Source organism: Erpetoichthys calabaricus, chromosome 11 (assembly GCF_900747795.2).
Source record: "Erpetoichthys calabaricus chromosome 11, fErpCal1.3, whole genome shotgun sequence".
NCBI classification, from domain to species: domain Eukaryota; kingdom Metazoa; phylum Chordata; class Cladistia; order Polypteriformes; family Polypteridae; genus Erpetoichthys; species Erpetoichthys calabaricus.
This window is the reverse complement of record NC_041404.2, coordinates 75,327,594-75,353,452: the sequence shown is the minus strand read 5'-3', so window position 1 is coordinate 75,353,452 and position 25,859 is coordinate 75,327,594. Positions and strand designations below refer to the sequence as shown.

The 25,859-nt window shown below is 40.1% G+C and overlaps 2 protein-coding genes across 4 annotated transcripts in view; both read right to left on the bottom strand.

Annotated features, from left to right (window-relative positions):
* Window positions 1–25,859, bottom strand: part of prickle3 (prickle homolog 3) — a 296,269-nt gene that overhangs the window by 25,849 nt on the left and 244,561 nt on the right. The window lies entirely within an intron of this gene.
* The window catches only part of LOC114660594 (caspase-14-like), a 25,189-nt gene continuing 20,097 nt past the window's right edge, over window positions 20,768–25,859 (bottom strand). For 2 of the 3 annotated variants that reach the window (XM_028813370.2, XM_028813371.2), the window contains exons 4-8: window positions 24,726–24,875; window positions 24,103–24,328; window positions 23,324–23,440; window positions 21,220–21,329; window positions 20,768–20,994 (exon numbers count right to left, since the gene is read on the bottom strand). In XM_028813370.2, coding sequence (XP_028669203.2) covers window positions 20,899–20,994; window positions 21,220–21,329; window positions 23,324–23,440; window positions 24,103–24,328; window positions 24,726–24,875 — 699 coding nt within the window. In that variant the 3' untranslated portion in view covers window positions 20,768–20,898. Of the gene's footprint in view, window positions 20,995–21,219; window positions 21,330–21,467; window positions 21,652–23,323; window positions 23,441–24,102; window positions 24,329–24,725; window positions 24,876–25,859 lie in introns of those variants that run through there. The other variant, XM_051933796.1, reaches the window with a different exon arrangement.

Genomic DNA, 25,859 nt, shown 5'->3' with positions numbered 1-25,859 from the left:
AAACACAGATGAGTTTCACTGCCTGCATACTGAAAGCTCTAAATTTCATGCTCTATAGCCTATTCATAGCCTAATGGTTTGACACAATATGCTTCGTGTTGCTTGAAGACTATGCAAAAGGTCACATGCAAAGGGAACACACTTTTTTTTGCCTATGATGATGACTAGGTTATAAGTCGATTTCGCCTTCTAAAATCTATTCTCTTGGAACTACAAACTGAATTAGGCCAGCAATTAGAAAGGCAAACTACCCAAAGTCATCTATATCTGTTCAGATGCAGGTTTTAAAAATGGCTGGCTTTCTGGCAACAGACAGGTCAGGAATATCTCAGTTAAGATTCAGCTCAGTCATAGCTGCTGTGCTGGAAGTCAAACTAACTGACAAGGTACTACATTCCGTTTCATTATGATGTGGTTTGACAGTTCAACATAAAAATGCCCTTTTCAGCAGGGTCTGGTTTCCCTAACGAAGATGTTGCGATTTGACTGTACTCATATTTCAAAAAGGGCACCTAGAGAGAATGAAGCTGCTTTTCTTAACCTTAAGCAGTAATATTCCATTAATGCACAAATCATTTGTGATGCCAAGATGAGACTGACATATGTTAGAACTGATCTGGTATAATGTCACATAATGAGGCATCTCCAATTACAGATGCCATTTTCAGATCAAAATCAACAAACGTCAATGTGCTTTTTCCTCCTCCCATTTCACTCACACTCTACCCGTGATGAGTGATCTGCTTCTTCACCTGAGATCAGACCTACAGTATCTTTATTTTTAAATTTCAGACATTATGCAACTGGTAGAGCTCACCACATTCACAGCAGCAAAGATAGATAGATAGATAGATAGATAGATAGATAGATAGATAGATAGATAGATAGATAGATAGATAGATAGATAGATAGATAGATAGATAGATAGATAGATAGATAGATAGATAGATAGATAGATAGATAGATACTTTATTAATCCCAAGGGGAAATTCACATACTCCAGCAACAGCATGCTGATAAAGAAAATATTAAATTAAAGAGTGATAACAATGCAGGTATACAGACAGACAATAATTTTGTATAATGTTAACGTTTACCCCCCCCCCCCGGGTGGAATTGAAGAGTCACATTGTGTGAGGGAGGAACGATCTCCTCAGTCTGTCAGTGGAGCAGGAAAGTGACAGCAGTCTGTCGCTGAAGCTGCTTCTCTGTCTGGAGATGACACTGTTTAGTGGGTGCAGTGGATTCTCCATGATTGACAGGAGCCTGCTCAGTGCCCATCACTCTGCCACAGATGTCAAACTGTCCAGCTCCATGATTACAATAGAGCCTGCCTTCCTCACCAGTTTGTTCAGGCGTGAGGCATCCCTCTTCTTTATGCTGCCTCCCCAGTAGAAGAGGGCGCTCACCACAACCGTCTGATAGAACATCTGCAGCATCTTATTGCAGATGATGAAGGACACCAGCTTTCTAAGGAAGTATAGTCGGTTCTGTCCTTTCTTACACAGAGCATCAGTATTGGCAGTCCAGTCCAATTTATTATCCAGCTGCACTCCCAGGTATTTATAGGTCTGCACCCTCTGCACACAGTCACCTCTGATGATCACAGGGTCCATGAGGGGTCCGGGCCTCCTAAAATCCACCACCAGCTCCTTGGTTTTGCTGGTGTTCAGGTGTAGGTGGTATGAGTCGCACCATTTAACAAAGTCCTTGATTAGGTCTCTATCCTCCTCCTCCTGCCCACTCCTGATGCAGCCCACGATAGCAGTGTCGTCAGCGAACTTTTGCACGTGGCAGGACTCTGAGTTATATTGGAAGTCCGATGTATATAGGCTGAACAGGACTGGAGAAAGTACAGTCCCCTACGGTGCTCCTGTGTTGCTGACCACAATGTCAGACCTGCAGTTCCCGAGACGCACATACTGAGGTCTGTCTGTAGGATAGTCCACGATCCATGCTACCAGGTATGAATCTACTCCCATCTCTGTCTGCTTGTCCCTAAGGAGCAGAGGTTGGATGGTGTTGAAGGCACTAGAGAAGTCCAGAAACATAATTCTTACTGCACCACTGCCTCTGTCCAAGTGGGAGAGGGATCGGTGTAGCATGTAGATGATGGCATCCTCCACTCCCACTTTCTCCTAGTATGCGAACTGTAGAGGGTCGAGGGCGTGATGGACCTGTGGCCTCAGGTGGTGAAGCAGCAGCCGCTCCATGGTTTTCATCACATGCGACGTCAGAGCGACAGGCCGGAAGTCATTCAGCTCACTAGGATGTGATACCTTTGGGACTGGGGTGATGCAAAATGTTTTCCAAAGCCTCGGGACTCTCCTCTGTTCCAGGCTCAGGTTGAAGATGCGCTGTAGAGGACTCCCCAGCTCCAACGCACAGGTCTTCAGCAGTCATGGCGATACTCCATCTGGACCCGCTGCTTTGTTGGCACAAAGTCTCCTCAGCTCTCTGCTTACCTGGGCTCCTGTAATTGTGGGTTGGGGTAGACTCTCTCCTATGCTGGTATCAGCAGAAGGATGGGTGAAGAGTGCAGTACTCCGAGGTGAGAGTGGGTTAGGATGGTCAAACCTGTTAATATGCTCCCATTCAATATAATTGTGCTTACTGGTGACCCCTGTATTTGGGCCACCAGTTAAACGTTCTTTACGTGTCTTTTGTGTTCATTAGAGTCAAGAATTTTTTGCTTTTATTTCTCATCCTTGTCATAATTGTTTCACTTTAGAGGCAAATCTGGTCATTATACATGCATGAGGTTGATTATCATGGTCCATATTTGGTTGTTTCAGGGTGGCAATTGGGTGCAGTTTCAGGCTTGTTCACATACACACATTTAAAAGATGATTGTAATTTATAAAGGGTATGTTGCGTACAAATGTACATACACCAAGTTTTAATAATCTTTTTTTTACTGCATGAATTTTCCTTTTTTGTTGCAATTACAGTGGAACCTTGGTTTACGGGCATAATTCGTTCCAGAAATGTGCTTGTAATCCAAAGCACTTGTATATCAAAGCGAATTTTCCCATAAGAAATAATGCAAACTCAGATAATTCATTTCACAACCCACAAATATTTATATAAAAAAATGATTAATACAAAATCTTCACTCAAACTAATAGAATCCCTGCTACCTGTTGGCTCACTGGAATCTTTTTCTTTTTTTGCAACGTTAACAAGGAAACCTATCCAATGACAGTTGCTTTTGCCTGAAGAGTCACTACACTTGGACACAAAATTTAAAAAATGCTTTGCGCACTGTAAGGTTTCTAAACTCTTTTGGGATTTCCCCCCCAATGGGACAACATGCGGAAGAGCGTCTCGAATTAACTGCAGGCTCCGAGCGCTGTAGCAGTTTGCTGTAAAAGTTAATCAGAAAAGATCGCGGTCAAGCTATAAGCGCCTGTCATCGATGGGTGATGTAAGGAACATTATAAATACAAGAGCACAGTATATTACTTAGCCACTAACCTGGTCATGACCCTGCCTGATTGCTGTGTCTCTGTATAGGAGAGCGGTAGATCCCGCTACAATAAATAACCATGCTGTTCCTGTTTCACGCTGAATAAAGCTGATTTTGCTAAAGTACTGAGACTCAGCCTCGTGTTTTGGAGTGCATGACAGGGACTCGCATGTTACAGCACACACACGTGGTCACCATGCTATAGTAAACAGTATACGCTCATACGGATGTTGACTATATGAGTGAGGCACACCAACTGAGAAAGAACATGGGAGACGATTACTCACAATCCCCACGTGATGCTCGGTGGACAAAGCATATACGTACTACTTGTATTGCAAGACCTCGCTTGTTTATCAAGTTAAAATTTATTACAAATTTTAGCTTGTCTTGCAAAACACTCGCAGACCAAGTTACTCGCAATCCAAGGTTTCACTGTATATTTTCATGTCTGAATCCGTGCAAAGTTTTATAAATGTGAATCCCAGGTCTCCAGGGAAGCATTTCATCAGTCCATTTCCTTGGAGGGACAGCATGGCCCCATGCTTAAGCAAAAATATCAACCTCTTTTCCCCTTGAGAGGACAGCTATTTACCATTGGGTGTGAGAGAAAGAACTTTTAGAGTAATTGGCCCAAGATCATAACCAGAAGGTCTGACTGTTTTATTTTGACAGAGTCCTAGGTGACCCCCTATTTTACCTTTTTATACTCTTTATTATGTAGACCTTAACAGAATGTCTTAAATCCCACACTCTTACCACACTACAGGTAGTGCAGTTCAGTACTTCCTTCTCCTTCCCTTTTACATCTATAACCTCATGCAATTAGATAGAATAGAAGAACATGCAGGAGTTCAGTTACACAGTGTTTAGGTGTTACGAAAATACCCAAAGTATATGGAAGTGGAATAAAAATGAATGTTAATAAAATAATTTTAATACGACCTGAATAACATGTTACCAGGTGACATTCTGTCTTGTTTCGTTCCAGCATAACGACTGCGTGGAGTGGCAGAGCCTATAACTCTTCTACAATGGTGTAGCTGATAGAGAAAACAGAAGAAAGAAGAGACTGAGGGGGAGAGTGAGACGTGTCTTTATACTAATCTAATTTTCTTAGTATGCCTCCGGACCAGTGAGTGTAAAGCAACTCCCTTGGTTCATCCAGTCCTGTTTCAGTATGACTCAGACCAACAGGACATTTTGGTGTGTCTATCCTAATGTAATGACAAATTATGAGCAGCCACGCCTCAGTCCTTGAAGCCCTGCCTTATACCAATGCTTGTTTCGACAAGACTAATGGCTGAATATTATACCATTCCATCCAGCTAGATTACCCTTCATCTCAATTAGCTTCCCAGTTTATGGCCTATCTGGGGGGAATGGTTTATAGAAAGTCCTGCACAGATTATAACAAATTATCTTTGCCAAACCAGTTATAAGTAGACTAATGCAGTCTTTTACACTCCACTCCAATTGCTGGCCTGTTAATGCTAGCAAGTAACTTTGAGCTTTGGAGTTTTATCTTGGAGATATTTGCATGTAAAAATGACATTAATTTTAAAAAACATTATTAACCTACATGCTAGATATTTTTCTCCAGGACACTGAAATATCTGTCATTAGAACCAAAATTAGAAACCAAAACTTGTAGTAGGTAAATTGAAGCATAACAAAGGATTTATCCGTAATCTCGGATAACCAGGAATTGTACAGTGCCAACCTTTATGAAAACACATTGATGATCACAATCTTGGTCATCTCTAAGTAGAATTACCAAGGAACAAGTATATGAAAGAGACAAAAATTGTGACCCTCATAATAAACAATAATAGTATTGCAGAAAGATGAAAGAAGGTGGATGAGTTTAAATACTTGGGATCAACAGTACAGAGTAATGGGGATTGTGGAAGAGAGGTGAAAAAGAGAGTGCAGGCAGGGTGGAATGGGTGGAGAAGAGTGTCCGGAGTAATTTGTGACAGATGGGTATCAGCAAGAGTGAAAGGGAAGGTCTACAGGACGGCAGTGAGACCAGCTATGTTATATGGGTTGGAGACGGCGGCACTGACCAGAAAGCAGGAGACAGAGCTGGAGGTGGCAGAGTTAAAGATGCTAAGATGTGCACTGGGTGTGACGAGGATGGATAGGATTAGAAATGAGTACATTAGATGGTCAGCTCAAGTTGGACGGTAGGGAGACAAAGTCAGAGAGGCAAGATTGTGTTGGTTTGGAAATGTGCAGAGGAGAGATGCTGAATTTATTGGGAGAAGGATGCTAAGGATAGAGCTGCCAGGCAAAAGGAAAAGAGGAAGGCCTAAGAGAAGGTTTATGGATGTGGTGAGAGAGGACATGCAGGTGATGGGTGTAACAGAACAAGATGCAGAGGACAGAAAGATATAGAAGAAGATGATCTGCTGTGGAAACCGGGAGCAGCCAAAAGAAGAAGACGAAGAAGTATTGCAGAAAGAAGGGAATGATTTTCAAAATTTGAATTATACTTTGAATTATGAAATGAAGGTAACCACTGTGTTCTATACAATAAAACACCCTGATCAGGAGCCAAAATGGTGATGTAAAATGCAAACTAAATTTTAAAAAATGAACAAAAAGACATATCAAATCATGACAACAGCTTGGTGTCAGCCATGTGTCCATGTGTCAGTGCTCTATTTCTGTCTGTCTCTCTCTCTCTCTCTCTTCACACACACACACACACACACACACACACTCACGCACACGCACACACACACACACACTGTTGCCTCTTGCCCTCTTGGAGTATCCAATGGTTGTAAAGAGTGTACTGCCCCTTAGTGACCCCTACCCTGTGCTGCAGTGTGGTTCTCTTTTTGTCCCTTGGAGACTCGCCATATGATGTAACCTTTCCCTGAGTCTCCATGGTATGCCATCACTTTCTATCCAGTCACACGGAAAGGTTACAGGCCAAATGAGTCTGAGGTTCTATTTAACAGAGGGTAAAGATTTGCTTACAGGTTCATGCTTACTGTCAGATGAATAGTAAAGACATGTTACCTTGTCTGGACAGAGGGCTAACTATTACAAGACACAGTCCAGTATTCGTGATAAACTCTCTCTGTCTACATTCTGTATTCAAAGGTGCATTAAACGAAAGCCAGAACTTGTAATTTAGGCACAAAATCCAAACTGTACCCCACAGTCTGCTCCTATAATTCAAACCGATTTCCCTGTTATGGGAGCTTTATGTCAGATTTTGTAGGCTTAGCCTCGTCTTTTCTCATCTCTATTCTTGCTATCAGAAATCCCAAAAAAAAAAAAAAAACTCTCTCAGTTTAACACGCTTATGGAATGAATAGTACCTCCGCTGGTTCAGCTGAATACCACAGCAAATTAAGTCATTAGAGGGAAAAAAAGGAGCAAAATCTTCTCCCTTTGTGAAATGTTAATGTCTCCCTTTCCTGGGAACAACATGTGACAGCACCATAAATTATCGAGCGCGCTGCTTCAGCCTTGTCTGTCTGGGTCAAAAAAATGTTTTGTCAAAACGCAACTCCGGTTGCCATGGGGACAAGCTGACCCAGGCACTAGTGTTTAGGAATGAAAAATACATGTTGCTTGGCGCGCTGCAGCGTCCTACAGCTTCATTACCGCATCAGCCATGGATTTCACCGCACCAGCACAATAGCGTCGCTCTGCATAGAAAGCACCCAGGGTCTTCACCGCCTGTGGCAGCACTACCAGGGTCAGATGATATAATACCAGAAACCCTACTCTGCATATGAATTAGGCCTAGTGGAGGGGCTCTTGGGAGAAGCACGCAGCATGTGGGCTAGACAAATGTAAGCAAAACATGATCGACCGGCGAAGAGCACTGAAATATGATGAACTGGTATTAGGCACAAATAAGCACAGCATGCGGCCAGTCAAAATGGAACAAACAACACCAGAGCCGTTTAATGATTTTCTCGCCAGTTACCTGATTCTTCTCCGATTTCTTAAAAACGCACAGGTTATGTGATTTGTGAGTCTCCATGAGCCCAGAGGGTGTGGGTATGCTGTGTGTGTGTGTGTGTGTGTGTGTGTGTGTGTGTGTGTGTGTGTGTGTGTGTGTGTGTGTGTGTGTGTGTGTGTGTGTCCCTTCCAGAGCTGCTTCAGACCTTGCACCCTGTCCTGCTGGAACAGAATCCAGATTCCAATAATTCAGTAATAAACCAAGATGTGGAAAATGGATGGGCTGGTTGACTTTAGTGTTGGTGTGTACACAAGCAACATTTCAGCTATGCTTAGTTGCTACCTTACATCCAATGTTGCTTGGATGGTTTCTACTTCTCTGCAACAATGTAATGAAAAACGTAGTTCAGAATATGGATGAAGGGGTCAATAATTTGAAATGAAATACCATAGTGAATTAGAGGGGGTAAAAGCACCTACTGTTTAATCATCATCCTTATATTAATGGAAGGCTGGTGCAATGGTGCCAGTATCACCATTTTGTATTATGTAGAGTTGTTTAACTAAGGTTGTGTTGTAAATGGACTCTAGTGCAACTGTGCTGTAAAATTTAACTTCAGTATTGCAAACTCTGGCATGATGCTCATATTATATAGTCTTGACATTGATAACAGTGGCACAGCTTTAGAAAACCTGCCATCCTTCTGCCCATCTTGGCTTCATCTCTTCACTATCCACATGCTGAGAGGGAGAGAAATTAACCAGGACCCCTGGACTCTTCCATGCAGTGTAAGCCTGGACCAGCTATTGCGTGATAACAGCAGTTCTTTCTGCATTTGTTGATAACAGACCTCACTTTCCACTTTTCCCCCATATTGTTAGTCTGGCATGATTATTTCTGCACTTTTTAGTTGTCTATGGATTCTTGCAGTTTCAGTTCAATATGAGTTATTTGTCCTGTTACACTCCTTGTTTGTCACGTCTTCATCTAAATCAATTGAATAAATGAATAGCAGAAATGGCTGACTTGACACAATCCCTTGTGGGACCTCGATTTTGACACCTTCTCAATTAAAAATGGCGCTTCATACTACAGTCCATCCTTTCTTTAATTAAGTCAATACTGTTAACCATTTACACATTAATCTCAATCAATATTTAATCCTGAGGGGAGTCTGCACAAAACAAAATGAGTTCTGCTGTAAAATCTGCATCTTCTGCGCCTAACATGACTGACATTTGCATCAAAACACATTAACCAAACCAGTTTCAGTTTTCATAATTCAGTTATTTGAAGGGTACAGTTAAAATAGTTGACAACATCTATCAGGGTAACTGAGACAAGATTAAGTAGAAAATAAAGAGAACCCCATAAGTGTGTGAGGATGCACTGCAAGGGACTGGCATCTATTCCAGTGTTGGCTCCTGCCTAGAGACCATTGCTGCTGGGATAGGCTTTGGCTTCTAGAAATCCTGAAACAGAAATGACAAGTACAGAAAATGGATGGAGGGACTTTATTAGAACATGTTTACATTGCGTTCTATTGTTTTTAGAAATAACAAAAGAACCACTTGAAATGTAAAGGGGTGAGCCATACTGCCAGATTTCAGCCGTACAGACGCCAGAGGCTAAAATTTACTAAGTTCCACAAAGTGGCAAAAAAACAGAACCTCCCTGGTACTGAGGCAGAAGCACTCATCCCAGTGTTATTGGGTATTTAAAATACAGGACAAACATATATAATTAGTGAGTGTTTCTTGCTTAATAAACAGAGGATATGAATTTCAGATTTTTACTTTATTTAATCCATCCAGCCAGCCAGCTAAATGTCAGTTTACTGTTTAACCATTTCATTTTCCCAGGGAGCCATCACCTTTCCTGGCAACAGTTAGCGTAAAGTGGGAAACGGCCCAAAATGGGCCACCAGTTCACACCAGTTTGAGGCTCACTCAAGCAAAGCCAATAGAAAGCTGTCAAAGAACCAAACACAGTAAACTATGGAATGCACATAAAAGGTTCAGAGGGCCCAGAGAAAATAGCATGCCACACGGGCAGGTTCTGTGAAGCTGTGAGGCAGCAGTTTTCATTTCCCTGTCTCTCGGCTCAGTTTAATTCAGTTTATTCCTATGATGTGCAGTTCAATTTATAAGCTCAGCTTGCTATACATTAAGTTCTATTTAAATAAATTAAAACACAAATGCAACAAAAAATGAAAATAGATAGATAGATAGATAGATAGATAGATAGATAGATAGATAGATAGATAGATAGATAGATAGATAGATAGATAGATAGATAGATAGATAGATAGATAGATAGATAGATAGATAGATAGATAGACTGCGGTGGGTTGGCACCCTGCCCGGGATTGGTTCCCTGCCTTGTGCCCTGTGTTGGCTGGGATTGGCTCCAGCAGACCCCCGTGACCCTGTGTTTGGATTCAGCGGGTTGGAAAATGGATGGATAGATAGATAGATAGATAGATAGATATATAGATAGATAGATAGATAGATAGATAGATAGATAGATAGATAGATAGATAGATAGATAGATAGATAGATAGATAGATAGATAGATAGCGGGTGCCACATGTACTATTGGCCCTTTGTTAGTTTGCGTCTCCTTAAGGTGTACCTCAGGAAATGGGTGGCTAAGGGTTTGCCTGAAAATAGAGAACTGCACATTTAAGGAGAAGACACAGCGCAGAACATTTATGCTGTTGGCATTGGCTGCTTGCATACTTCATTGCGCTTCAGGCATTTCATTGTCCTCTTGAACTTTAAGGACAAACTGTGATAATTTGGAGAAAACGAGTTATCTTTAGCGATAGCATCTTGCCCCTAATTTGTGGATTTTTGTCTTTATTCTTGGTATGCACTTGTTGTTTGGGGAGTTATGTTTAAAATGTCTTGTCTATTAATATGTAAATATACCTTTTTTTCTTTCTTTTCATTTCTTTAATGCTTTTCATCATTTGCTGATATGGGATGTGTGATGAGTGGGTAAAACAGGACAAGTGTTGGTCATGTAACTCCGAAAGATTTCTATAAAGTACTGCTATTATTCTAGCAGTATTCTGATCATGCGGCTGCCCTGGGCTTGGTTGTTCTCCCAGGATGGGCAGACAGACAGACAGACAGACAGACAGACAGACAGACAGACAGATAGATAGATAGATAGATAGATAGATAGATAGATAGATAGATAGATAGATAGATAGATAGATAGATAGATAGATGTATTGGTCCCTGGGAAATTTAGATTCATTATATTGAACTATAGTGTTAGTACTGAACACAAATATGTCACATGTGTTTTTGTTGCATATGAATATAATGCAAATCCTTTTGAAACATAACAGGCTGAAAATCTCTTCTCTGCTCTGTAGTATTTCTTCAAATGTAGGAGTGCCCAACTCCAGTCCTGGAGGGCCACAGTGGCTACAGGTTTTCATTCCAACCATTTTCTTAATTAGTGACCAGTTTTTGCTCTTAATTAACTTCATTTAATTCATTTGCTATTCAAGACTCAGACCCTTTAAATCGGAGTGAACAACGTTGGTCCTGGAGGGCCGCAGTGTCTACTGGTTTTTGTTTCTTCCCAATTGCTGCATGAAAAGTCATGTACAGTAATCCTTCCTTGATCACGGGGGTTGCGTTCCAGAACCCACCGTGAAAGGTGAAAATCCGCGAAGTAAAAACCATATGTTTATAAGGTTATTTTTATATTTTTTAAGCCCTTATAAACTCTCCCACACTCTTATAAACATTTCCCACACAGTTATACAGCATAAACCTTTTGTATTCTCTTAGATGTTAGGTAAGATTCATTGAAATTATGTATGTAAACACACTGTTTATATACAGTAAAACCTAAATGTTGTAGCGGGGCTACATAGTAGTAATTGTGTTGTCAGTGTTAGTCTGAGTGCGTCTTGTTTCCATCATCCCGTTTGCTGTTTATGTGTGTGTCAGTGAATGTCGTCCCCGTAAAGAGGGACGGATGATGGAAAGAAACCGCAGCCCCAAATTGGAAAACACCTGTTAACTATCAATCAATTACATCCGGCACAAGACTATTTAAGCGATCAGGAAGAAACAAGGAGGAGAGAGGAGAAAGAAGGAGACCATTTTTCACCACCACGAACCAACTTACTTGCTGTTTTCACATCGCGCTTTTGCACTAGTTTGTTTTCATTCCGCTGGACTGTCTTCCATCCCTCATCACCAGAGACCCCAGGGTTGGATTACATCATCCACCACATGCCGAGGATTCACGGTGAGGTTGCTCCATTTGCTGGGAAATTCAAACAAATCACTTATCTCTTGTACAGTCATCCATATTCAGGACAGTTTTTATACCCGGACTCTAATTCACAATCATCAGCATTTCCGTATCCATTTACTGTATTTGTATTTGTGTTTTGTGTTGTTATATGTTACTGGGACAAGGGAGGGTTTTCTTATTATATACTGTATATATATGGTGTTGGAACTTTATTAGTTTGGTGGTGGACATCCATAGTTATATATATGTATTGTTCGTATGGAATTTGTATTTTTGTTATTTCATTTAATATAATTAATCATTTTAATTTTACATATCTGCTTTTGTGTGCCTATGTTTAATCCGTCGATTGGGGGAAAAAATTGTGTTCTTGCCATCATTCTGGTAGAGGTTGATCTTGGTTCATCTGTCCAAAGAATGTTTTTCCAGAACTGTGCTGGCTTTTTTTAGATGTTCTTTAGCAAAGTCCAATCTAGCCTTTCTATTCTTGAGGCTTATGAGTGGCTTGCACCTTGCAGTGCACCCTCTGTATTTACTTTCATGCAGTCTTCTCTTTATGGTAGAGTTGGATATCGATACGCCTACCCCCTGGAGAGTGTTGTTCACTTGGTTGGCTGTTGTGAAGGGGTTTCTCTTCACCATGGGAATGATTCTGCGATCATCCACCACTGTTGTCTTCCATGGACGTCCAGGTCTTTTTGCGTTGCTGAGTTCACCAGTGCTTGCTTTCTTTCTCAGGATGTACCAAACTGTAGATTTTGCCACTCGTAATATTGTAGCAATTTCTTGGATGGGTTTTTTCTGTTTTCGCAGCTTAAGGATGGCTTCTTTCACCTGTATGGAGAGCTCCTTTGACTGCATGTTGTCTGATCACAGCAAAATCTTCCACATGCAAGCACCACACCTCAAATCAACTCCAGGCCTTTTATCTGCTTAATTGATAATGACTTAATGACGGACTTGCCCACACCTGCCCATGAAATAGCCTTTCAGTCAATTGTCCAATTACTTTTGAGCCCCTGAAATGAAGAGATTGTGTTAAAAAAATGCTTTAGTTGCCTCCCATTTTTATGCAATCGTTTTGTTCACCACACTGAATTAAAGCTGAAAGTCTGCACTTCAACTACATCTGAGTTGTTTCATTTAAAATTCACTGAGGTAATGTACAGAACCAAAATTAGAAAAAAGTTGTCTCTGTCCAAATATTTATGGACCTAACTGTATGTGTTTTTTTAAACATGAAAAATAAATCCACTTTTTCAGTTTTCCTGGAACAGGTTTTGTCATTTTGGGAATTTCTTTATTTTATTTATCTCTACATGCCAAGATGCCATTTTGTTTATTATGGTTGCAATTGAAGTCAAGATGGCAGGGTATAACGAAGAAGATGAAGATTGAGATGGATAAGTGAATTCTAAAGTCCTTTGTATATAGAAATGACCTGGAAACAGGAAGTCCCATCTCAAAAGGTCAATCTTTTGATCTACCCATTGTATTTCAAAGGGTTTATACATTTATTCAAGGGACAATTCTCAGCTACGTAAAAAGACATCAATAAACCGAAAAAACTGAACGTAACAAACGAATGGCAAAAATCATGAAGCACCACTACAAGAGAAAGTCCCACCTGAAGAGACCTGCTGTTATTTCTGACTCAACCCATCTCCTCCCACAGACTGCACATATTCCATGAATAGGAGGTTTCAGGGTCAATCAACCGGACCATGCAGAAGGGAAAGGGAGGTGTGACGACCTGATGCAGCTCCTACATGGAAAGTTCACTCCTTCTGTCTATATATAAAGAATATTTTTCTTGATCTCCAATCTTGCCAGTTACACAGGATTTTCTGTCTGAGACAGACCCTAAAACTTCTTATTATTCTGTCTGTTGCATCATGTAACTTGTTAAGGCCAAACTTTGCACAGAGCTTAGTCTTTTTTTCACAGAGAACCACAGACACAAGAAGTGTGGTGGAGAAATGGACTTTAGGGACCTTCAAAACTTGATGGAGAAATTAGGTGAAAATAATGTGTGAGATTGTTGCGTTTAATGGTTGGTTCTTGAAACAACTGTTCTAATATTTTAATATTGTAATGGACTGCTGTAAAGAATAAGGAACTTAGGCCTTTGCTAGCTCATGTATATTGTGCTCATGGAGAACACTCCCTGCAACGCACTCACCAGACTCACCTGCTTGATTTGTCCTAATAGCCTTCCTAATTGCTTCTAGATATAGATAGTGATGAGTCTGCTATGACTTCTAGGTTGTTCTCATAAGATGCATTTTTAAATTTCAATCCTTCGACTGAGTATTCAAATCTAACTTGTTTAACTTCCGATGCAGAATACTTTGCATTTACCTTCATCTTCCTGAAATCTGACCAAGCTCGCATTCTATCCAGATCACTCTGTAATAATGTCTTATTCTAAATTATCTGTAATTCCAACATAGCTTTTTTACATAATTAACAAGCCTATTTTTTGCATTCTTATCCAAATCATTTATATATTTAAAAAAAAAAGCAGCAGACCCTTCATGGAACCCTGAGGGACACCACGTTCAGCATGACCTAATTCTGAAAATGTTCCTCACCATAACCCTTTGTTCTACTGTAAAAGTGCTATATAACATAAGAATGCTGTACACTGAAAAAGTAATCTTGTTGAGGGATTAATTTTGTTTATATAAATTAAAATTACATTTTCCAAATAAAAAAAAAATTTGCAGCATTCTACACTAACGTGACTTCAGAAATTACAAATTACACAGTGATACCTCATTTACTTTCATGGTGAGCATCAAAGCAATGAACAATATTAAACAACAAGAGAATTCAAACCAAGTATTTAATGGACATGATGATAAAACAACAGTTGACCACAAAGCCAAAAAAACAAAATAAGAAAATTTACCACAACCTTTTAAGGAATTTCTGTTGTTAGTGATGCACTGTGATGGTGCAGTAAGCCTGAATGAGCCATCAGTGCTGTGGCACTCAGATCTCAAGTGTAAGCCCAGTGTAGTTATTCTGGGCCAGCCAGGTTTGCAGTTTTGTGGACTCAGCAGGATTTCTACAACTGATTCTTGGGAATAACAACGTGCATTAAACAGCAGCCTCCTTCAATGGAATAATCAGAGACAGTGACGACCTTTCTTGAAGATAACGCAGCGTCCTGAATGGCGGCAGGTTTCAGAGGAGTAATTAGACACAGTAATGACCTTGCTTGAAGAGCTTGTTCCTGAAGAAAAAACTCTGTGAACAACTGCAGATCGAAGTCTCCCTGAAGCTTTCCATTGAAAAAAAAAAAAGTAATTTCTTGGAGGCAGTGAAGCCTAGCTTCCTAATTATTTTGAATTTGCACATCTTAGTCTTCTTTAGAATCCAATTGAATATAGCCAATATTTGTCTGTGCTGTGCTGTAAAAAAATCTTAAATATCAAAAATTAGTCACTTCCACTTGTAACAGAGCCACAGAAAGATGTACAAAGAGCTGGATTCTGTTTGAAGCAGGAAACAATCCTGGATGGGACCCCTAGTCAGATGTTAGGCACACACAGAAACCATGCTATTACTAATTAATCTGACAAGCTGATAATATAAGATACAGGAGTACAAGGAGGAAAACCTCGGACCTGTGCACAGGGACAGATGTGAACCCAGAAGCTGGGAGGCAGTAGTACTAACCACTGGGTCATTACACAGCCTTAACACAGTAATCATTTATACACTACTTTATGCAGATATTGATCTGGGGCCTATTGCACATCATTGTCCTACTCTTATATTCCTAAGGATCCAGCTCTGCTGACTTTGAATACCTACATTGTTCTAACATAGCACAGGCTGTTCTCTTTAGAGCTCTGCAGCAGATATGGTTACGGCCCTCTCCTCTTGCCCATCCAATAGAAAAAGTAAAAATCTTCCCTGGGGCTCCTGCTGATTTTCTCCACAATCATTTGCATCACCACACTGACACCCCAGGAGGCATCCATCTCTGCCACTCTGGATTGTTTGTGCTGAATATTGGTTTTTTTATTATGGAGAATTCATGTTGGGCGGCACGGTGGCGCAGTGGGTAGTGCTGCTGCCTCACAGTTGGGTGATCTGGGGACCTGGGTTCGCTTCCCGGGTCCTCCCTGTGTGGAGTTTGCATGTTCTCCCCGTGTCTGCGTGGGTTTCCTCCGGGCGCTCCGGTTTCCTCCCACAGTCCAAAGACATGCAGGTTAGGTGGATTGGCGATTCTAAATTGGCCCTAGTGTGTGCTTGGTGTGTGTTTGTGTGTGTCCTGCGGTGGGTTGGCACCCTGCCCAGGATTGTTTCCTGCCCTGTGTTGGCTGGGATTGGCTCCAGCAGACCCCCGTGACCCTGTGTTCGGATTCAGCGGGTTGGAAAATGGATGGAATTCATGTTGTATTTTAAGGTATTTTAATTATTTGGAGGAAGTAATTTTTCATTTTTTTGTTATTGTCTTTTGTTTCTGCAGCACACAGTTCATGTCATGTGATTGCAGGCAGCACATACATGACATATGCAGAAGTTCAGCTATAAATATGGAGGATCCGCAATGGAGTGTCATCCCTTGGTATATTCCTTCAAATATAACTTTTGAGCATAGCTAATTTATCTCCAAGTAAACATGACACTGTTTCTTGTCAGTTTTGACTTCCTTCTGTCCCTGACATCTCTTGTGCTTTATTCATTGGTTATTTCTTTCCTTTTAGTTTTGACCTTTTCCTGTCCCTCATTATGTGCCTGTCTGAGGTGACAGCTTAACACAAAAGGGTTTTCCTTTTGAGTTACTAGGGGGCTTTGCCCCCTGCTTGCTTCACTCGCCAACCCCCCAAGGCCTGCACTACGCCCCAGCCACTTTGTGTCTCTGCCACTTGCATATGTGGTTTTCAATTTTCACCAAACATCAAATCTTTTAATTGTCGCGGATATGCCTCTTCATTGGAAAGAAGCACTACTTTTCCCTGATGGCAACATGAATTAAGCGATCTACAAGTCTCTGACATAAAGTTTAAAGCTGAACAATATATTCGATCTCTTTTCGCTGTTCCATTACTTCACTGAGTAATTTCCGTTGATTTCCGCTAATGCAATCCTTACTCTCATTTTTTTGAGACTTTCGAATTTTAGTACTTTCATTATCTCTAACTTGCTCTGCATGTGTATCGTGCCAATGTTTTTGTATTCTTAATGACATTCTACTTTGTCATCTACTCTTTGTCTTTTATTTCCAGCTCCGGGCGTGGTTAAATCTCTTGGCACAAAGTCTCATCTCGCAGGACATGAAAGTACTGTATCTCTCTGAAAAAGTCGCATCTCGTCCCAGGCTAAAAAGTCTTGTCTCATCCCAGGATTTTTTTATTATAATAGAGAGATTTCAGAAATTGCTTGAGGATTAGGATGGCCACCTGTTTAGACATCTTGGTGAACATTACCATGGACAGTAGAGGTTAGAGATTAGGAGTATGCACTGATACAGTATATTGCCGCACCACCACCACCACACGATGAACCATCTCAGGATCCCAAATTATGACCCGAGTGCAGTCATGCAACAGGTAACACCTCAGCACCACGCTAGTTCATGGAATTGGAACATTGTGTGAGGTTTTTTACAGTGGCTTGAGTGCAAATCCTGCCACCCACTCCCAAATTTTCCCTGCAAGTTGGAGGTTAATGTCATACCCAGGACAAAGCAATTGCAGGTTAAGGGTAGCAATGGGATCTACTTGAAGGTGTGATGCTGTAAATCAGGGGTGTCGAACTCCGGGCCTGGGGGACCACAGTGGCTACAGGTTTTCATTCTCACCCTTTTCCAAATCAGTGAGCAGTTTTCACTGCTAATTAACTCCTTTTCCCTTCATTTCAATTGTGCTGTTTTTAAGGATTCAGTCGTCTGAATTGATTTGTTTCTTCATTACATGGCAGCCAAACAGAAATGAGATGTGAAACGAGCCGACAGATGACCAGCTAAACTGGGATTTCAAACTCCACAACTAATTTCTTAATGAGAAGCTGATTCTTGCTGTTAAGTAAGCTCGTTGTTTAATTCAATGGCTTGTTGCTGCTCTCATTCTGTCACAGCAGACATTTCCAAATCTGTTGATTTTTCTGGTTTTTCTGTCATATGGTGGCTTGTTTGATGTCTCATTATTGTTTGGCTACTAATTAAGGAAAAGGTGACAATTAATGGGCCTGTGTCAAGTTAATTAAAACTAAAGCAAAAGAAGTTAATTAGCACTAATGAAGAAGATGGTTAGAATGAAAACATGCAGCCACTGAGGCCCTCGAGGACTGGAGTTTGACACCAGTGCTGTAAATCTATAATTAGTTACTAGCAAATTCCACAGATACCGCAATCATTCATCTATAGATATATAGCTGACTGACTTACTCACTTATCAAGATAAATCCAATTTCCTGTTTAATTGTAAAACTGAAATTTGGCAGGATGGCACATCTAGGTCAGTATGTATCCAATACAGAAGAACATTTTGATCTATCAATATTTGCAAGTAAAAACAACCACTACAACGGAAAAACTAAATATCCCAAAATCTATAAAATGCTTTGACTGATTTGACTGAAATTTGGTGACATTATAGAAACAGGAAAATTAGCTTAGTGAATCATGGGGCATATGAGAACAAGAGGGCAACCATTAAGAAGGACATTAGGGAGGCTAAAGACAGTTGAAGAGGAATATAATAGATAAGGTGAAAGATGACCCAAAGAGATTCTTTCAGTATTTTAGTAGTAAAAGAACAGTCAAGGAGGAGTTGAGGTGCCTCAGGAATAGTACAGGGGAATTAAAAGATACAGACAAGTGAAACAGCAGATGCTCTAAACTCGCATTTTCCTGAGGTCTTCACACATGAGAACGTGGATAACCTCCCAGCAGTAAAAGGGAATAAGGAGGTATTGAGTGGTTTGGAAATTGTAGATAGAGAAGTACTACTCAGATTAAATAGGCTGAAATCAAACAAATCACCAAGATCATGTAATATTTATCCTCAAGTTCTTAAAGAGATTTTTAAGTACATATATGAACTTTGGGCACATATTCTTAGGAATTCAATGCAAACTGGGGAAATTCCAAAGGACTGGAAAATTGCAAATATTATTCCTTTATACAAAAAGGGTGATTGGGCAGATCCAACCAACTACAATCCAGTAAGCTTAACATAAGCTTCACAGGAATATTAATGGAAGGAATTAATAAGGAAAGGATTGAGCAACACATGGAAAGAATGGAACAATCAGCATGGGTTCAAAAGAGGAAGGCCATGTTTTACCAACATGCTGGAATTTTATGAGGAAGCAATAAAAGAATATGATCAAAGTGGAGCATACGATATTATTTATCAGAGACTTTCAGAAAGGATTTGATAAGATGCCACAAGACAGAATGGACATCAAACGAAAAAAAGTGGGAGTTCAGGGTTTTATGAAGATGAGTGCAAAATTGGCTCAGACACTGGAAGCAAAGGGTGATGGTGTGAGGAACCTCATCAGAATTGGCCGATGTTAAGAGTGATGTTCCACAGGGGTCAGTGCTAGGGCCACTGCCATTTTTAATATATATAAATGATTTGGATAGGAATAAAAGTAACAAGCTGGTTAACGTTGTCAATGATAAGCTGTAAGGAGTATTGGCAGATAATCTGGAAAACGTTAAATCATTACAGAAGGACTTGGACAGCATACAGGTTTAGGCAGATATGTGGCAGATTAAATTTAATGTAAGTGAATGTAAAGCATTACATGTAGGAAGTAATAATGTTACATCTGAGCACTCAATTGGAGGTCTTAAACTTGAAAGCACTAATTATGAGAAGGACTGAGCAGTCGTAGTGAACTCTACGTTATCAGCTTCCAGTGTTCAGAAGCCATTAATAAGGCAAACAGAATGTTAGGTAATATAGCACGGTGTGTGGAGTACAAGTCCAAGGAGGTTATGCTCAAGATTTATAATGCACTGGAGAGGCCTCAGTCTGGAGTACTGTATGCAGTTTTCATCTCCAGGCTACATAGTAGCACTAGAAAAAAATCCAGAGTACAGTGACTAGGCTGATTCCAGGGCTACAGGGGATGAATTGTACGGAAAGATTTAAAAAGCTGAGCCTTTCCAGTTTGGCCAAAAGGAGATTAAGATGTGAAATGATTGAAGTGATTAAAATTATAAATGGAATTAGTACAGTGGATCAAGACTGTTATTTTAAAATGAGTTCTACAAGAACACAGGGACTTAGTTGGAAACTTGTTATGGGTAAATTTCACACAAACATTAAGATGTTTTTCTTCACACAGAGAACCATAGACACATGGAATAAGCTACAAAATTCTGCAGCAGACAGTAGGACTTTAGGGACCTGTCATTTTAGAAAAATGAAGTAGACTGGTAAGTTTGTTGGACTGAATGGCGTATTCTCATCTAAATTGTTATAATATTCTGATATGTCCGATTAACTGACAGCACTATAACCAATGCCCATTATCTTATGAAATTTCCAGGGTGAAGCTGGGTAACACAGCTAGTATTTTAGAAAGTACAGAATAAGAGACTTCAAAACACTGCTATTAGGTGTATCCTTTACAGCTGCATGTTAGTGGTATCATCCCTAAATAAATATGTATTTTATTTTATGTTTTAGGAATAGTCATTACCTGCAATATTGGTACATTTTTATTTTTAATTCGCTTACTTCTCTTGGAGAAGCAAGCTGCTGTTGTCCGTCTGTTGTGGCCACACTAGCCTTGTTTTACCCAATAGCAACATCTTGTGTTGAAACTTTGAATGTAAAGACACTCGCTTCACCATATAAAACAAGACAGATGGCTAACGGGCAACAACTAGAGAGCAGGATTCACTTTTCCTTTTACATCATGAAAAAGAAGGAAGCATTCATTCCTTAATGTTCTCTGTTATTTTGTCTAGTAAGTTGGCAACATTTGTCATGATGAATGAAATCACATTTATTTCATTTGACTGGAAGTAAGACTTTAAAAATTTGTCCTTGCCACACTCAGTAGTGAAATCCAGCTACGTCTTGTGAAACCTTTGGTGTTGTAAAGGCACTTTATTGATGGAGTTTTTTATGTAGGATTGCTCATACTGGCATACAAAATTACAAAGACATTAAAAACTCAGAAAAGAACAGCTGAAAATCTAAAACTGCATTTATCAATACTGCATAATTTAGCTCAGATAAAGTGCCCTGGTCAGAGTGCTCTCCAATACCATAGTTGATTTCAGATCTTTACGATTGTAATTATGGACAAGCCTTTCATTCACCTGTAACAAGAGAAGACATGAATGTAAGTAACCTGATGGCACAAAACAACATACCCTCTGAGGTTATCATTTCGAGTAAATGACAGCATACTCAGGCTACCCAGACCTGGTTTAACAAACGACAGAAAAAGCCGACCAAGACCACCCAACAATGACATTAAATGATGGTAAAGAAGCACAGGGTGCTAACAACAAATCCCTTATCCTTCATTTGCCCTTTCTTACCATAGTAAAGAGATCCACGATGTGGTGCCGGTCAGAGAAGGTTTCAAAGATGTTGGCCATTTCAGTGATGAGTCGAGATCCAAGCACTGAGTTACGTATGGCTACATATCCTGTTGGAATTATAGTCTCTGTTATTAAATATAGCAACAAAGTAGTTAATCTGCAAGTGAAAGACAAACACACATGGTGCAGGAAAACACTGTTAGTACCACACAAGGAAGGCTCTAAATTCTACTTAAAGAAGTTACTATATTATGAACTGGAAAGTGTTGTGGTCCTGTTCAGCAGCACCCATCAGCAAACTCACATGGAAAAGGAGACAATGTCCTCTAGCATCACCTAGACATTTTAAGGACCTACTCTTGAGAGCAGAAATCTGGAATGCTTCTCTAAATGCTGTTCTCCTGGGCCTCTCCAACTGCATCCAAAAGTCTGTAAGAAACAGCCAGGCCTCCTATTAATGAGAGATACAGGGCACTGACCAAAGAAAATGTAATTGTCACCCTCTAGTGGAGGTCTGCTCAGTCCAAACAGTGAGACTTGCTTTCAAAAAGCTTCTCAGGTTTTGTTTCTCCTCCTTCTTTTGATGAGTCTTTTAGTGTTTTGGGTTTGGTGTTTCAGTCACATCACTGCTGAGGGTCAATGTGTAATACCTCACATTTAAATCCTCTCTAGGCACTTCTACAGCTTTCTCAGCTGTTAGCTGCTATGTTACGGTTCTGGTTATGTTACAGACAGCAAGCATGAGAGGACCTGTGAAGCATTTAGGTATTACCATGTGCATGTGCATAAGGAAGAGCTAAAGGACCCTAGTGACTGCAGTTCTACCACCACTTCAGGGTTTGGCACTGTGTCCTAATGCCTTTCTCTCTTCTTCCCTCTGCAGACCAGTAGTTCAATGGCTAGAATGACTCTAATGTCACTTCCAGTATCCATCCACCTGGTCCTGCCTGTTCCAGTCAGAAGGGCATAAAACTGGAAGCTCTGAAATATTGGGACAATTCTTTATTCAACTCACATCTGTAGTGACTTTGCAATAATTGCATTTCTTTTTATTTTGTTGAAACCAATTATACGGGGGCACCCCAACTCTTTATTGGTGTCCTATCTTTCTGTTACAGTAGCTAAACAGGTGGATCTGAAGCTCCATGATGTGGGCCTCTGCCAAACTGTGGCATGGACAGAAAAAAAAGATACAATTCCCTTCCCTTACTTTCAATCCCAAGGCACAATGGGGAAAAGATCTGATCTCTCGCTTAACATTTCAGAAAAGGAGTGGAAGGCAACCATGCACAGAATACACTATAGCTCTATATGCGCAAAGGAACCAATTATTCAACTTAAAATATTCTATCGAGCACATTTATCTTAATTAAAATTACCCAAAATGTTCCCAGGGCAAGATTCAACCTGTGAACGTTGCAATATAGCTCCAGTCTCACTGCGCCACATGTTTTGGGCATGCACCAAATTAACTTACTTTTGGACAAAAATCTTTGAATGCCTATCAGACAGCCTTAGTGTCACAATCACTCCTAACCCACTAACAGCTGTGTTTGGTGTACTCTAAGATGGGCTTAAAGTGGAGAAGGAAAAACAAATCGTAATTTCCTTTACCTCACTACTGGCAAGTAGACTTATTTTGCTCAACTGGAAGAATTCCAGCCCATCATCTTTAAATAAGTGGCTAACTAATGTCCTACACTATCTGGAATTGTAAAAAATGAAATTCTCACTCAGAGGATCTTTCGAAACTTTTTTTTACAATATGACAGGATATAATCAATAATATTTAGAAATGCTAAGAAAAAGGAGACTCTTCCTTCCGTGCTGCTTCATAAATTTGCTTTGTTAGCTGGCTCTCCTCTCTTTATTTTTGTGTGGGGGTTACATTTTGTTTCAGTTAAGTTTGATTTGATTGTATGTATTGTTATTTGCTTTTATGTTAAATTAATAAAATAAAAAAAATCTTGCTTCTTAAGAAAAAAGATAGTGGACCATTATTATTATTATTATTACTGCTAAAGATAACACTGACTGGCCCTATTCCTAGTTATACATGAGAGTGAGCTGTAACACTCCTGATGATGTGTACTGTAGTTACCTGGCATGGATGCATAAACCACCAGAGTGTCACTTGTAGTGGGCAGCATCCTGACAACATTCTCCTTCTCAAAGTCAGTGTCGTCATCTATGTAACGTGTTCCTTTATCTTTTATACCTAAATTGCAGGAGAGAGACAAACAAATACAAGTCAATTAATAAAACAGAAAAAACTTCGGCCTGGTGGTTACTGTTACTGCAAAACTCTGAAAAACTAACTTCTTTGTGTATATGTATAACATTTATGACTGGCCCTCCACAAGAAAAAACAAAGCCACAGTGTCCCCACTGTAATATGTCTCATTTTTTATCACAAAGTTTTAATAGATAAGGCCCTACATTTTCTTTACCATTTCTGGGCTCTCTATACTGGCAGTCACAAGCACAATTTTAGAATCAATCCTGGAGACCTCATGGCACACAAGCACACCTACATTTACCAGACCAGTTCAAGGTTGACATTCAACTTGTTGATGTTGGATTATCCAGAAGGAACTCATACAGACATCGGAGGAACATGCAAGCTCCACACAGGAAGTGAACAGACCTTGTTCTGACACCCGGCCTCTTCCACATTGACTGAAATGCTACCATGATGACCCCACTTTGGAATATCAGCTATTCAAATCTAACTCCAAGTATAAATACGAGGATTCAAGCTGAGACAGTATCATCTAATGAAAAGCCATGTGCTCGAAAGTTGACTCCTATGAACCTAGTCCTTCCAGTGACAGAAAAACAAAGAAAGTGGGCAGTCAATGCCCAGCGTGTAAGGCTTACTTCCTCTGCAGGCCTGTATGATGAACACTTTCGGCTTGTTCTGCAATTTCGGACACTGCTCATTGTTGAAGAGAGTGAACAGGTTCTGGAGCTTCACTTCATCATTATCTACTCCCTTGATCACATCCTGGTTTCCGTGTGACATGAGAACAACAAAGCTGCAGCTGGTATCTTCCCTGGCGTTATTAATTTCATCTCTAAAAGCCATGATTTTAGGCAGAAATTCCTGTAGGACAGAAAGATTAAGTGTAAGACACAAGGAACAATAAAAAAGCCTCCATGAAATGCCAGATGACCAGAAGAGTGTTGAAGGGGAAGCAAGACTCACATGGCAAAAAGGGACAATGGTGTCTGTTTTTGGACTGGCAGGGTGCAAAAACAGTGGGGATAAGGTGAATAGTAAATGCTGTCATTTTTAAGATTCAATAAAATATTTCATAAAATGAAAAAAACTAAGGGTTGATCCCATTGTAAAAAAGGGATATTTTGGAGGCACATGTTTTGATGAAGCCTGCACAGCCAAAATGCTAAGTCTCTAACCTTCTTCTATATGTATGGGTGTAAACATTATGTTTTTTTATTTGCAGATATGTACTAATATTCATTCATTTTTATAGGCTCACCTCTCCTTTGGGATTAATAACTCTTGCAAAGTCAATTCTGTTCTTCGTAAATATTTTACTGATGTTGTTCAGGTCTTCTTCTGAGCCTTCTCTGCCCTTAGTGACACACAAAACCAGCCCACGCCGCATTTGTTGCAAGTCATATTTACACTGTGAAACAGTAGAAGAGTTACAGTATATCAGTTTAAGAAATCTTTGATGTCCACAAAAGACTGAAACAGTTGAAAAACTGTACTTAATATGTGCTTCAACCGACAAAAGAACAAAGTTAAAAAAAAAAACAATCTAGCATTTGAGATGCCCCAGCAAAAACTAAAGGGGATTGATTGGTACCAATGGAAGGCACAATATACTTATACTAATGTGCTTGTATTCACTGTAAGCCTTCACAGTACATGTCTCACATCCCCAAAATTGTGTGGTGTTTTCCCAATATCCCTAAGACAAGGAGGTTGAACATCAACTTGAAACTGACCCACTTTGGGTGACTGTGCTATGTGATAGTGTAGCGGTGCTGAGAGTGAGAGGAAAGGGGCACCCTGCTAAAGAAGCACAATAACAGATACAAACCCGATAGGCCATAGTAGTCCAGGGAGTTTTCCTTTAGCTCTGCTGGCTAAGAAATATTTCTTGGAATCAAAAGGCCCAGACTTTCAGTTCCACAGCTACTTAAAGGAGAATGGTAGCAGAGAGGATTGTGCCACTCTGAGCAAAATTCTGAGTGGAGACACATGGACTGGCTACCCACCAGGTTTAGTTCCTGGATTATACCCAGTGATACCCTTCGACTCTCTAATTGACTTAGCAGGTTTGGTAAAACGAATATGGGAGAATTCAGCTTACAAATGGGGCACTGCTTCATCCAACTGCAGCTATAAATTACTAAATGTTGGGCTGCATTGTCCTGGAAGACTCAGCAACATGACTTTGCTATCTGCACTTTCAGCAGTTGATGCTGAAGGCCTACAATTAATACTTTGTGTAGGAACAAAACAATAATCCATGCCAGTGTATGTTGATCTATAAAGAAGTATCGATTTCACATTGAAGTTGAATATTCTGAATTTAGTGCTTATCCTCAGTACTTCTTTATGGATCATGGACAAGAAGAGAAACAACTACCTCCATTAAAAC